General features: G+C 36.9%; 1 protein-coding gene across 4 annotated transcripts in view; it reads left to right on the forward strand.

Annotated features, from left to right (window-relative positions):
* LOC124610194 (chromatin target of PRMT1 protein-like) overlaps nucleotides 1-15,547 on the forward strand; it is a 55,674-nt gene extending 40,127 nt beyond the window's left edge. For all 4 annotated transcript variants that reach the window (XM_047140140.1, XM_047140141.1, XM_047140139.1 and 1 more), the window contains one exon: nucleotides 14,248-15,547. In XM_047140140.1, the coding sequence (XP_046996096.1) occupies nucleotides 14,248-14,461 (214 nt within the window). In that variant the 3' untranslated portion in view covers nucleotides 14,462-15,547. The remainder of the gene's footprint in view (nucleotides 1-14,247) is intronic.
* The last annotated feature ends 235 nt before the right edge of the window (nucleotides 15,548-15,782 follow it).

A 15,782-nucleotide genomic window follows, 5' to 3' on the forward strand; every position in this document is an offset into this window, starting at 1 on the left:
ACATTAGGAAGAAGAAAAAACAGCCACACAAACTAAAGCAAGTTTGTATGCAACAAAAAAAACTTTGCATATCATTCAAGGTCAAAGTTACATGACAGTTTATGTATGGTGGATATGTTTATCATTGTTAGGATACTGACACACACACACACACACACACACACACACAGATTATTTTGCCTTGTCACGATTTCAGCATAAATATTCTTATTCGGTGGCCTATTTTTTATGTTCGGTGTTATTTTGTGGGATTGCACATTTACTGAGGTATTTAACATTGGGTTTCAGGTTATCAATAGATTTTACAGCCCTAGTAAATTTTTGAAGAAATAAGCTGCTCTGCAGAGGATGTAAGGTAACTATCGAAGATTTACCTTACGGGAGTGTTGATGGGCTCAGCAACTTTGACAGTTGCAGTGATGGTGATCCTATAGTAAAAGCAAATGTGTTACTTGGCTAAACCAGTTCTGGAAATGATTTGTGAAAAGATAAAATGGAAACTGTTGAGTTATCACATTTTTCTGTGAGTACCCCAGCAAAACCTTTGCATATGTTAATAAGCTGTGAAACTAAAACCATCAAAGCAACTATTCTACTGAAATTGAAGAAGAAACTGCCTGAGCAACCCTTGAGTTTGAAACAGTTATGCTGCAGAGTTGCAAGTCTTTTCAGTTGATGCCACATTGAGTGACTTGCGTGTTGATGATAATGAAATGATGAAGAGGACAATTCAACATCCAGATCCCGAGTGGAAAAAATCTTCACCCCAGCTAGCAATCGAACCCAGGCCTGCTGCATCACAGCCAATGGGTGGACAGTGATGCATCATCTTTGTGACATAAGAAGATCTCTACAAAAGAGGGATAGACCAAGCAGTAAAATTCATTAGCAACTAGAGGTAAGAAAGGAAAACTGTACCAGAGGTGTTGTCCCACCATAATACAGACACAGTGGCTCTGCTAACCACTGATCAGAAATGCTGAAGGAAATCGATGCAAGTATCCCGGATGTCGTGGGTATACATTCATTTTTTGTATAAAAATGTGACTTGTACCCCTGTTTAAGCAAATACAAGAACCACTACACAAATTTCCAACAGTAGCTGGAAAATTTCTCTTAGTTCTTTCACTGCTGGCTCAAAATTCAAACGCAATGTTATCGTAACAGATAGTGTTCATTATATATCCATGAAAATGTTAGAATGATCATACAGAGAATGAATGTGAGTTGATTTTAGTAAACATCTTGGAAACAAAGATTTTGTGGCATTGCAAGTGATATTGCATGTAAGCAGCATTTTTTTTTAAACTAGCAAGATAGGAATTTGTTCTCTACTTTTCCCTTTCTGTGTATCACTTGAACACTTCAAAAATAATTTCTTACGAAAAAATCATGCATTTAACGCTCAATTGTGTGGTGTTACCACGTGGCAACAAATCTTACATATACAAATAATGTTAAGAAAAGCACTTGTATACGTGTGGTATTGCCATGTGGCAACACACAGTCTGGCTGTGTGGAGCTAGACTGTATTTAGTGCTGTTATGTTGCAGAACAGCCAAAAATTGATAATCTTTATTGAAGGTTGAATGTACATAAATGGAAATGAAAGCAGCTGGTAGAGTGAATTATTTCTGTCATTTAGATCACATCTAAAGAAATTATGTTTGTACAGTACGTAAAATGATGCTTATGTTTTCATATTTCTGGAACTGAAGGATAAATAATTAATCAGTATTTCTGGTTTGTTGCCATATGGCAACACAATGATCTCGCTGCTTTGAATATACTGTTTTTGTACATGTGCAAATTCAGTATAATTATGTTCATTACTTTTATATTGTTGGTATAGCATCTATTACAGCTTCATGTGTGTATGGGGGCAGGTATTCTGTAGCAGTTAAGAAAATTACTGAAGAAGGTGACAATTTGGAATTGAATAACACTGACAGCGAAGAAGTATTTGCAGATGATTGAGAGGATGAGATCGCTGGACCTGATATTGGAAATTCCAATATAGTTGTGTCTGAGACTGATCATGACAGTGAAGAAGAACAAAAAGTATAGGAACAAAACAAGATGAAAACAATGTATAACAAGGAAATATCATTGTTGCCACAGAAGAAAAGTATGCTCTGAAGTCAAATAAAAAGCCTAAACTTTCATGATGTTGGAAAAAATGTCAGGAAGAACTATCCATGCCATAATGGACTGGTATACATACATGATACACCTTCTCGTTTATGATGTTCAAGAGAGTATGTTAACACATTGCTTAGAAATGAAATATTGGCCATTATTATTAAGGAGTCAGGCAGGCTTTATGTTCAAAAATCCTTAATGAACAGAATGCACCATTCAAAGGATGTCACTGGATGAAAAACAGTACACTATCTGATGTGAATTGATAGGGACCAAAGAAATCCACATTTTGTGATAAATACAAAATAGATGCGAATTCTGCCTTAAAATGTGAAAACACAGAATTACCTAATAGACGCTATTTTCTAGCAGATTGTATCTGGAGAAAATAATTTATCAGATATACTTTGAAAGGCTTTATTTTCTGCATTTTAATGTCAGAAACGGAACCAGTTTCCGGTTTCTGGTATTGTGTATCATCTGGCGAATCCCAATTTGGAAAGATAATGTGTGTAAAAACTTGTTTGCAAAATAAAAACCGAATGAACTCAACGACGTATCAGTGTGCTTGATTTCCTGGTGCTGCGCCAGTTGTCAGTTGAATGATCTATTTAAGATACATGCTGCATAATGCAACATCGTGCTCAGCCGTGGAACCTAGCATTTTATAACAAAGAAATGCATTCGTTTCAGCTGAAGTTCAAAAGTTGGTATAATGTGGACACTTTTAATGTAGAAAATTAGGTGGCGGATGTTTGGAACTGTCGTCGTGTTGAATACTGCTAAGAGGTTGGGTCTAATCTACCTTGTTAACAATACTCTGCCAACCTCAACAAGCAGTTGTGTGGTAGCCATTTCCAAATGCTTCATGTTGTTTGTTGCTCATTGTTTTCTTGTCTTATTTTGCAGTGAGTGAAATGACTCATCTTGGTCCATCATGGATTTTGATTATGACCCTTACAATGCCAGAAGAGATCAGTGATCCCTGTTGCAATATGTCAGTTCTGTTTTCACATAACACAGTTGTGGACTGCTGCCCTGTGAGAGGAAGGCGGAGTTTGTTTCCACACACTGCTCCTCTCCACTCTGGTGGCCAAAATTCTAGTTTGTTTATACTCGTGGCCGGCTGCCACTATGTAGTGTCTGCACTCTGCGCTATAGCGATTGGAAAACAAAATCTGTCATGTTTTTCAACTTGCCAAATTTCTTCCCCTGAAGTTCGAAGAGAGTTGCTTTCATTCTACTTCTACGCTTAGTGCATTGTCACTTCTGTTTGTAGCATTGTTAAACATGGGATGCATGGCTATAAATGACCATGAAAGGTAGAAATTAATGTTCTGCAGATTTTTTAATCATTGAATTGGGTTGGGAAAGGCAAATAATGTCGAGAATCGCCTTAAATTGGGGACACATTCAGCTCACTGGCAGGAAAATGCTGCTGCTTTTCAGTGGAACAATCATGTGTTGAAAGCTTAAATACAGCCAAACCAAGAAAATAAAGGCCGTATCAGAAAAAAAGCTGTTGAACTTTTTGCAGATTATTTTCTCTCATGTACTGTGACAACTTTTTAAATTTGTGTGTCTAAAATATACATTTATTTTTAAGGTAGGTGTGAATTTTGACAAAAATAGATATGAACTTTGCCAAAAGTAGATGCTACATTTTTTGGTCCCTATGAATGGCTTAGTGTACATCTTTGAAGTGTATACTGGCAGGAGTATCCAAAATTAACTTCTTTCTGGCATAGATACTAGTGGAAAGTGCTGAGACTTGCTAGCATTATGCCACAACAAAAAACTGTCAACTATTTTTTGAAAACTGGTTCTTTAGTTGATATTTGCAAAGGAACTAGCAGAAGTGGGAACCTATTATTTGATCCAACTGTCTAAAGGGAGGTGTGCTTGACTGTGTCAGCGAAATGAAGAGATCCACAGAGGTTGCAGAAAATAAAGACGAAGTAAAGTTCCGTAAGAAATATACACTGTTCTGCTATAAAATGGCATGAGAAGGAATTTGTAACACAACTCAGTAATTTTGTGGTGGCAAACTCAGTGACTGAAGTAGAAAGATACGACAAGAAGTTAAAGAAAGCAGTCAGAGTAGCTAATTCCAGAGTGTTTGTACAATATATTCTGTTCATGGGAGGTGTATATCCTGTGGATTCAGTGATAGGCTTGTACAGGATCAACACACATTCCAAAAGAAAATGTATTACAAAGTATTTTTCCATGTATTTGATTGGATAGTAGCTATCTGTGGTACTGAACTGTTACCCCAGAACTCTACACCAGTTGCAAGTTGCCTGTATAACAGCTTCCAGGGGCAATAAAAATTTGATTTTCAATATTTCACATAATTATTGACTGTGTTTAAAATGCTATCATAAATACTCATTAAGAGCTAGAATCTTATGTTGAAAGTTTAACACAATAAGGCAAATATTACAGTTTGTTTGTTTGTCTCGAGGCAGCCTAAGTGACAGCATGCAAGTAGCCAGACTATGTTCATCCCTATTTGAGAATTTTGAGAATGAGAGTACTTAATGGCTTCCAATAAACTTTGAACAAACTTTGCACTTAATTTCAAATATTTACACAAATTTTTCACTGATGCGTGTGGCCCCACCCCTCTACACACACACACACACACACACACACACACACACACACACGCACACGCACACGCACACGCGCGCGCATGCGCGCGCAACATTTTTGCTGCTCAAGTTGTCGAACTTGAGCATCAGGCATAATATTTAAATGACACGCAGTTCAGTAAATATGACGTCATAAATATTTAGATCTGTGAAAAGCTAGCTTTTCATTAAAATTGTGTTCAAATTACCCAGACTATATTCATCCAGTGATTACAATGTGACCATTGAGCAACTTGCAACTAACTTTAAATGTAATTTCAAACTGTTTCCAAAATTTTTCGCGCTTACAAGCTTAAAGTCAGATATTTAATACATTAATTCATTTGTAATGTAATATGACATGAAGTTGGAGTTCGATTCTTTAAAGAATTGGTGTTGCCTGGTTGCGTATTTAGCATCAGTGCCACGCGTCCTCTCTTGTATTTAAGAATTTGTGTACTTGCTCGACTTTCTATACTAGTTCAGTGCACTTGTGTCCGCCAGAAGACTCGAGTGATGAGTTTTCAGTTACATGGGCAGCAGCTGAGACTGACGAGTTGAGTCTCCGTGCTTACAGAGACGGTGAGTTTGGAGATAATGTGACAGGACCTGCTGGCAAGTTTAAAGCAAGGATATAGAGCTCATTTCTGATCTCGAACTGCTGACTCAAGTGCTCTTACCTCAAAATCCTCCATAGAAAGGTTAGCCACATGGGAGACAAGGGGTTATCCACACTGAAGCTGTCAGTCTGTTCAGAATATTCTTGGTTAAACATAAAACAGGTTGAGGAAAGAGTGTGCCAAACAAAACAGCGATGGCCAGCTGAAACTGTTTACCAGTTAAGTGCCAAGGAATCAGCAAGAGGTACTTTTGTAAAACTCATTAAAAGGTCCAAACTACTTAGGTGGAGAGCCCCCAGTCTGCTGATAAAATCAGCTGACTTCTGTATATGATGTGGACATTTACCAACCAATGCTCTCAGCAAGAAAGCATGATGTTTGGCTAAGTCATATGTGGGCATGTCAATATTATTCACTATAGGCCATAAAGGAAGACCTCCTTTGTGCACTTTAGAAAGAATGTACAGTCTTGCTGGTACGCTACCATGTGATCTTAACCGTGTGATGATTTCTAGAGGTAACGAGGCAGAATTCAGAAGAGTGCACTTCTTCTGTTGCACTTGTGCTGTAGGGTTGTGATCAGTCTGTTGGTACATAGTATCACTAAGTAGGCCATTCATCTCCAAATACAAACTATGGGATAACAAAACAGTTGAGTTACCTTTATCAACTATATTAAATTTCAGCCTTCAGTTGCATAAGCAAAGAAACTTTGCCTAGGTTTTGGCTATAATAATGTAGTTTTCTTCAAAAACATCACAATATAAAATTAAAATTAAAACATGCCAGATATTGGCCTTGTCAAACATAAAAAGTTAGTACTACAGTACATAGTCATAAGACTGCGTCTATTCTACTAATGTTTTGCCGATAGACCACACAAACGGGCCAGACAGACGAGCCGGGGGCGCTGAGACGTAACTGGGCGCCATGGACAGCGACGCAACAAGCTCAGCTGGTGGTCATGCGCATGCACGTGCAGAGTAATACAGACTTAAAACAAGAAAATGTTAACTGTGTTTATTATGGAAACTAGTTTATTACAATAGTTCAGACTGTTAATGACATTAAAATCATAAGTTGCTGAAATTACCATTCCATAAAAGGCATAAGACATATAACAAATGTACTGTATATAAGTAAGAATAAACATTAATTGATAACATTATTTGTTGCAACAGTTAAAAATGTTACTGGGAAATAAACCATAATAACTGAAGTTACAGTTCTATGAGAGGGCAAATGACATCATATAGCATGAAGGAACCTTTTAATAAGAAAAGGCCATAAGTTAATGTTATCAGTGCATGAAATATGCGGAACTTAGCTAAGAATTAGTGCCTGTAAATGATAATAAGGACAATAGTCTCGTGCAGCTTAGTGGTTAGATATACAAATATGTAATCAGCAATTAATACATAAGAAAACCAGTAGGCTGTATGTCATAGCCAGCTACTGACGTAGGTAGAAGATCATATAAAGTAATGGATTTATCGGCTAATAGGTGCTTGCAACGCCACAAAACATTAGAAATCAGTATAGCCAGTGGAGTCATATGCAAACTTTATGAAACCTAGGTAAGTTTCTTTGCTTATGCAACTGGAGGCTGAAATTTAATATAATTACATTTTACAGTTGCTGACTCTGCTCCACCATGCTAAAAATATTCAAATTTGTATATGCCCAGGTGACTAAAGCAGCTCATAAGTATATGGACATTTTGTATAAAATTCTTGAAATAGGCATGGCAATCTCTCATATTAATCAGTGAAAGCAGTTAAATGTTACTCCCAACTTTGTAAATGGTTGTATCAGTAAGCTCTGTAATAAGTCACCGAATTTGAAAAAGAATCTGGTATATCAGATTTTAAACAGTAGAATTGCTGATATATATGCTAAGAAAGATAGCCTTAATGAAATAGCCTATGGGCTTCACCTTGAGCTTTCTGGAACAGTGAAGAATTCATTCAACTACCAAATGGATTCATTTTGGGCACAGGCTACCCTATGGTTAGTTAACGGAAAAGAAGGAAATTGTTAAGAGACATGACAAAAAAACTTGCCAATTGTCAAATCGTGTTAACACCTGCAGCGTGCAGAGCTCTTGTAATAATTCTAAGAACGCTCCTCAATTCAATGAGAGAGCAATCAATAAGACAGATATTCATTTTACTGTTTCTGAAAATGAACAGTTGTGTAAAGGTTTCAGGTTTAACATAGAACCTAAGGTTAGCAATCCTCGTGTTATAGAGAATTTAATTGTTGATCTTAAAGTGGGCCTTGATTGTATTAAAACTGCCAAAAATGTTCAAACTAGAATAGCTTACGACGCTTGCAAAATGATCGAAAAAGAATGTTCTACTATACAAACAGTTTCAAATATACGTCAAATTTTAGAGAGCATTAATCATAAATTGAAGAATAGTGATGCCCTAATATCAAAAGCTGAAAAGGGCAACTCTTTAATCTTTATAAGTTAAACTGAATACATGGAGAAAACTGGAAAAACTTTTCGAGAACAATGGCATTGTGCCAATTGAGTTAGACCCCACATCCACGTTACTAAAAGAGATTACACCAGGACTCCATAACACTAAAAAATTAATCGGTGAATTTCGTAAAAAGGCTTATAAATATGTACCTTAAACCGCCTGTTTTGAGGAGTCAATTTAAGGTTCATAATATTCTTCACCCCATCTGTCCTGTTGTGGATGGTACCAACAGTGTGTATCGTAAATTAGCCAGGTTCTTACATCATAAAATAGAACAGAATATTGAGTTAAACGAAAGTTACACTGTTAAAAACTCGGTGGACTTAGCTAGTAAATTGAAAATTTTAACATGTTCTGTTTTGTCTAAACTTGGGTCTTTCGATATCACAAGTTTATACGCAAATGTCCCAGTAGACAAAACTTCGGCTATATTAGAAGCCAATTATCGTTTTCACAAAAAATTATCTATTATTGAAATAGACAATTAATGAGCCTTTTACGCACCATTCTTAAGTACAACTATTTCTTATTTAATGACAGACTATATTCACAACCATTTGGTCTAGCCATGGGCAGCCTGTTCGCAGGTATTTTGTCAGAATTTTTTAAAGTTCTGTGGAGCACACTTTTTTTCAAAATTACCCTGATTTAGCGAACAGAATAATTTTTTATGCTTGATACATAGGTGATTTACTTTTTTTAATTGAAGGCACCCACATCCACATAGATCAGATTTTCACTGTGTTTAACAACCTCCACAAGAAAATAAGCTTCACCCAAGAAACTGAAACAGCTAATAGACCTTTGAATTATCTTGACCTAACTTTGGCAGTAGCTGACAACAAAATAAGTTTTGACATTTTCCATAAATACACTTTCTCTGATAATATTATTCCTGCTGATTCCACACACCCCAAAGCCTACAAAATGGCTTTTTTCCACTCAAGTATACACCAAACACTATCTATTTTGCTTTCTTCAGAATGTCTACAGAATGGATTAAAGACACTTGAATATCTTGCCCAAAATAATGGTTACAACCCAAATATCGTGAAACAGATCTATGACAAGAAAACGCATAGAAACATTAAAACCTTAATTACACTAGATATCGCTTATAAAGATCACTCCATTAATTTAATTTCCATCCCGTTTATAGGCAAAGCCTCTTAAAAAGTAGGGTGCATCTTAAAGAGTCGGGGCTTTAAAGTGGCCTATTCCACTAATTGTCACGATCAGGTATTTACAAAGTTGTCCTTAGCGATTGCCCCAGTTATTACATAGGTGAGACAGGAAGGTGGGAATTTAAGGAGATGGGACCTGGATAAACTGACTAAACCAGTGGTTGTACAGAGTTTCAGGGAGAGCATAAGGGAACAATTGACAGGAATAGGGGAAAGAAATACAGTAGAAGAAGAATGAGTAGCTTTGAGGGATGAAGTAGTGAAGGCAGCAGAGGATCAAGTAGGTAAAAAGACGAGGGCTAGTAGAAATCCTTGGGTAACAGAAGATATATTCAATTTAATTGATTAAAGGAGAAAATATAAAAATGCAGTAAATGAAGCAGGCAAAAAGGAATACACACGTCTCAAAAATGAGATCGACAGGAAGTGCAAAATGGCTAAGCAGGGATGGCCAGAGGACAAATGTAAGGATGTAGAGGCTTATCTCACTAGGGGTAAGATAGATACTGCCTACAGGAAAATTAAAGAGACCTTTGGGGATAAGAGAACCACCTGCATGAACATAAAGAGCTCAGATGGAAACCCAGTTCTAAGCAAAGAAGGGAAAGCAGAAAGGTGGAAGGAGTATATAGAAGGGCTATACAAGGGCAATGTACTTGAGGACAATATTATGGAAATGGAAGAGGATGTAGATGAAGATGAAATGGGAGATACGATACTGCGTGAAGAGTTTGACAGAGCACTGAAAGACCTGAGTTGAAACAAGGCCCCGGGAGTAGACAACATTCCATTAGAACTACTGATGGCCTTGGGAGAGCCAGTCCTGACAAAACTCTACCATCTGGTGAGCAAGATGTATGAGACAGGCGAAATATCCTCAGACTTCAAGAAGAATATAATAATTCCAATCCCAAAGAAAGCAGGTGTTGACAGATGTGAAAATTGCCGAACTATCAGTTTAATAAGTCACAGCTGTAAAGTACTAACGCGAATTTTTTACAGGCGAATGGAAAAACTAGTAGAAGCCGACGTCGGGGAAGATCAGTTTGGATTCCGTAGAAATATTGGAACACGTGAGGCAATACTGATCTTACGACTTGTCTTAGAAGAAAGAGTAAGGAAAGGCAAACCTACGTTTCTAGCATTTGTAGACTTAGAGAAAGCTTTTGACAATGTTGACTGGAATACTCCCTTTCAAATTCTGAAGGTGGCAGGGGTAAAATACAGGGAGTGAAAGGCTATTTACAATTTGTACAGAAACCAGATGGCAGTTATGGGTCGAGGGGCATGAAAGGGAAGCAGTGGTTGGGAAGGGAGTGAGACAGCGTTGTAGTCTCTCCCCAATGTTATTCAATCTGTATATTGAGCAAGCAGTAAAGCAAACAAAAGAAAAATTCGGAGTAGGTATTAAAATCCATGGAGAAGAAATAAAAACTTTAAGGTTCGCCGATGACATTGTAATTCTATCAGAGACAGCAAAGAATTTTCAAACACCTCCTTTATGATAGAAACAACTTGTTTAATGACCAATTTCAGTTGGAAAAATAAGAACTACTTTGAAGGATTTCAGCCCTTGCTTTGTCTGCCACGATGATTCAGGACTCTCTATGTTGCCCAATGCCAGTACCCTCTTATCTTTATGTTTACATACGCATATCACGTAGTCATTGTTATTTTCTTTATGACTTTTTCATAACTGATACACGTGAAATGGTGTATCTCTAATTATGAGCTTTGTAAAGTTTGCATACACATGACTTTCTATAACTGCCTTTATAACAGCTTGTGGTGTGGTACGTCCCTACGTACTACTTATTAACTCGTTAAATCTAATACTGTATAGTTCTTATTACCCACGGCAATACCTTACTACGACATACAGACTTTTTGTTCTTATTAGTAGCTTTGGGTATTCCCCAATTATACACCGCATATTTAATACACTAACTTATGTTCAACTTATGTTCAGTGCTGTTTCACAATTTTTTACCCATCAAATGGTGTATTTATATTTAGAGCTTCATAAATTTTTCATATAACTTGACTGTCTATACTGTCTTTATAATGTTTTGTGGCGTTGCACGCACCTATTATCCGATAAATCCATTACTTTATGTGATCATCTACCTACATCAGTAGCTGGCTATGACATACAGCCTACTGGCTTTCTTATGTATTAATTGCTGATCATATATTTGTATATTTAACCGCTATGCTGTATGAGACAATTGTCCTCATTATTATTTGCAGGCATTTATTCTTATCTTATCTACATTCAGGCACTGATAACGTTAACTTATGGCCTTTTCTTATTAAAAGGTTCCTTTATGCTGTATAATGTCATTTGCCTCTCATAGAAATTTAAAGTTATTAGTACTCCGCCCGCGCATATGCGCGACCACCAGCTGTGCTTGTTGTGTCGCTGCCCGCGGCACCCAGTTATGACTCAGCGCCCGCGGCCTATCTGTCTGGCCCATTTGTGTGGCCTATCGGCAAAACATTAGTAGAAGTGACGCAGTCTTAAGACTATGTACTGTAGTACTAACATTTTAAGTTTGACAAGGCCAATATCTGGCATGTTTTAATTTTATATTGTGACATTTCTGAAGAAGGCTACATTATTATAGCCGAAACCTAGGTAAAGAGCACTTGAATCAGTGGTTCTTAAACCAACTGTCTTTTTGAAGGTATATGGATGATATTTTCATAGTGTGGCCCCATGGAGAAGATAAGTTAATGGAAGTCTTACATCATCTTAACTCCATTCCTGAGAACATTTCTCCCATTCCTGGATGTTTTGGTTAGATGGAAGAGTGACAGCTGTCTGGGACATTCTGTTTATTGTACGCCCACTCACACTGATATATACTTGCACTCTTAAAGTTGCCATCATCCATCCCAAACAATAAGTGTGCATTAAACCCTTGTACGCAGGGTCAATACAGTGTTGGATGCAGACAGTTTACCTAAAGAGCTTGCACATTTAAGAACAATGTTTAGAGACAATGGATATTTGATGCAGCAAATTAACAGGGCATTCTCAGCTAAAACCATGAACCAGGGAGTGTATAAACAAGAGAATATGCTAGCAAAGTCTCCAGCTTTTCTTCAAAATAGCAAGAATCCTTATTAATTTTTAGGTTAAGTTATTCCCCCCTGCCATCTAAGATTTCAGAGCTGCTGGGATCAGTTGTGGATAACTTGTTATTGAAGAAGACAGAAATTTACAAAGTACCTTGCCAGTATGGTGGCCTATTGTAGGACAAACAACATGCACCATGGAAGAATGTTACATGAAACAGACATTGCACTCGCCTTCTGCAACCCAGCAAATTGCAATTGTGGAACATTGTATCTCCAATGGATATTCCGTGCTTTATGACAAAACATTAATTTTGCCCACAGCGTCATGTTTTTGGGACTTCATTATAAAAGAATCTGTTGACATACAAATTGTGGAAAATCTAATGAACCATGTCAGTGGGTACCAGGTGATTAATACGGGAATCCCATAATCTCCGAGATTTGCTCCAGATGAAGACACCAGAATACTGAGATGACTTTGGTGAGTGGCAACGCTGAAGACTGCTGATCCCTACACTTCCGTCAGTGAAGGCACTGCTGCTGGGCGATGTCTTTCTGTCACTCCCACCCTGACACAAGTGCGGCAATAATATCAGCTCGCTTTATATAAGGCAGAGCAGAGAACACCTTTGTCAGTTTTTGATGGCTCACCTGAAAATGACTGGTAGGTGTCCAGTTGAATTATCTTGAGTAAAGTTGACGACAATAAACTGCAGTCCAAAATCTTTTTGAACATATAATTCACTGGGAAATTTTTAAATTTCACAGGTAATTTGATTGACAAGCTGAGGTTCCTCTTCTTGCTGGTTGAATTATTTTTCATTAACTTTCATAGCTATTGATTTATGCCCACTTTGTCTCATGCTACACTGACCCATACACTTGCCAAGATAATTATTCTTGGAAAACGTTCCTATTTTATGGCAAGTTTCATTTCCTCTAATATCTGCAACTGTCCCATTTATCGGTTCTGTCATCAAAAAGTTTTTGTTATTGTGAGAATGTCTGTGTGCCTGTAGCGGTCATGAATGAAGACTAGGCATATGTCTGACCCATCTGCTCTAACAATTACATTTACAGATCCACATATGTAATGAGTTTTGTGGACTGGCTCCAGAGACCTAGTGGCTATGACCCTGCTTGTCTGTGCTAATTGATATGGATTTATACATTTACCATGTGTAAATAATATGGACTGTATGCTGAAATTAATCTTGCAGTGTAATTTCCTGCTTCGTACTGGAAGAACTGTGAATTTACTGTTTTGAAAGAAGCTGTTCTATTTTGTAGATACGTGTTTTTTCCTGAGAAAGAATACTAAGATTTCTTCGTTTGTTAGTTATCTTGTCACGCCTTCACAGGTGGAAACAGTAATGGTATGATTTTTCGAGATTTCGTTGTGAAATTGATGATCTGATTTTTGAGTTTGCAGGCATATTAATGCCTTTATTTTACCATGGTATTCAGACAGGTTTCCCAGTTGTAATCTTGATTGTGTTGAATAAAGATCTCAGTTGCTGTCTGTATGGCTCCAACCAAACTGTGAACTGGACACGACATAAGCAAACTTTTATGATGCACTTTACGTTGTGGTACTGACAACGATGTTCAGTGGAAGCCTGTCCCCAAGGTCTTAACCATGGATGTGATTTCCTACAAGGTCTTAGAAACCTGTGATCAGCCATTCAACATCTCTTTTTTTTCTTGGGTCTGGAAGACAGTATTTGTTGTGTAAGGTAGAGTGCAGTTTGTCTGTTTCACAGTTTGGAGCCCAGTAAGTGAACACTGGAGATACACACTCAGATAACTTTAAAAGAACAGTTAGGGAATTTATCAAAATATCTTGGAAAAATAAAGACTCAGCCAAAAACTCAAAATTATGGATATGATGTAGCATTGTTAGAACTTCAAAGCTGAAACTGGTAGTAGTGTTTAATTAAAATAATCTTTTTAAATAGTGCCGTGTAGGATAAAATATCCATTCTGACACAAAGATTGATATGCTATTTCTATGCTTCTTTGTTATTTTATTCTTCATTTGTATTTTGTATCCTGTGCTTTCTTAAAAGATTCCAATTTTTCTATGCAGACGTGGAGGTCGTGGTGGAGGTCGAGGGGGTGCAAGAGGAAGAGGCCGTGGTGGCAGGGGTCGCGGAGGTCGTGGGCGGCAAAATAGACCTCTGCCTTCAAAGGAAGAACTTGACATGCAACTTGATCAATATATGGCAAACACAAAGTCACACCTTGACCGAGAGCTAGAGAGTTACATGAACCAAGCCAGTACCTCTGAATCATGGGATTGAAGCTTCATGTCAGTCCATCTCTGATTTCCCATTTGAAATTTGCTTTAATTTATGGTTTGTTTATGTCTTGGACTTCGAACTCTTTCGCTGTAAAGTTTTAAATGTTCATAAGCACATTTTTCTGTGTTTAAGGACTCCCAGTGTAAAAGTATTGTAAATTAGGATATGTAAGAAAGAAACAGACTGTGGGATAGCAAATTGCTCCCAAATATTTATAGTAACATTTTTACAAAATGTGTAATAATGGTTGTAACATGATGCTAAAGGAGATGCTTCTGTAGTTTGTTTCACTGGATTCATAAATTTGTCACTCTTTTAAAAGTAATACTTGTGAGGCTGCAATGATGTTTTAATGTGCATTGAACTAATATTCACTTATACAGATAAGTGTAATGCTAGAAATATAAACTCACTGTGTTTGTTGAACATGTCATGACTTAGAAGCATTCTTGCTTTGACTGACTCTTAATAGATTTTCTGTTAGAGAATGAATGCCATTTTATGAAAAATAGTGATGATAAAGTGGACTTTCGTGTGTTCTATTTCTAAAAGGAATTGATACAGTAGAATATGATTTGTTTTGTGTTATGTCATCTTGCCCATGTATTGTAGTTGTTTGAAAGAAAGAAAGGGAGGGAGAGAGAGTGAAAGAGTGAGAGAGAGAGAGAGAGAGAGAGAGAGAGAGAGAGAGAGAGAGAGAGAGCCTTAGTATTCACCAAAAATAGGAAAGAAATGTGGTACACAACTCAGTTATGATAGTTACTTGTAGAATATTGCACAGAATGCCAGCTTTTGATTTTGAGTTGCCATTCAGTTCACTTTTAAGTTCTTGTCAGAGGAATTATGTTAGTATTATCATTAATTTATAATTTTGTACAGCTGTTAAAATGTCCATTTACTAGTTCCTGTGGATGATAATTGAAGTGTGTGTTGCAACTATTTCAGAGTAGCTTGTGTACACTTGTTTATTGCTTTGAGCTTTTGACACTATGAAATTGTTTCTATAATGTTGCTTTGTTTAAAGAGAATTTAAAGATAGCTGCTGAATGTAGCTGCAGAAAAATAAATTATTTGAATTTTGGTAAATGGACTTTTTTTTATTAATTCTAGTTCATTTGATGCAGAATAGGCGGCAGTTGGAACATTCTTACACTGACCACTCAATTTTGTTTATTTAAAATGAATAATAGGTGGAATATTTCATGAATGTAGCTCAAGGATGGATCATAGATCCTTATCAAATAAATAAATGTGGCTCTCTATTGCATTTTTATTATAATTTTGTTCTGCAGCAAATTATTTTTGAACACAGTGAATGTAC

The sequence above is a fragment of the Schistocerca americana genome, chromosome 1, assembly GCF_021461395.2.
Source record: "Schistocerca americana isolate TAMUIC-IGC-003095 chromosome 1, iqSchAmer2.1, whole genome shotgun sequence".
Classification (NCBI taxonomy): domain Eukaryota; kingdom Metazoa; phylum Arthropoda; class Insecta; order Orthoptera; family Acrididae; genus Schistocerca; species Schistocerca americana.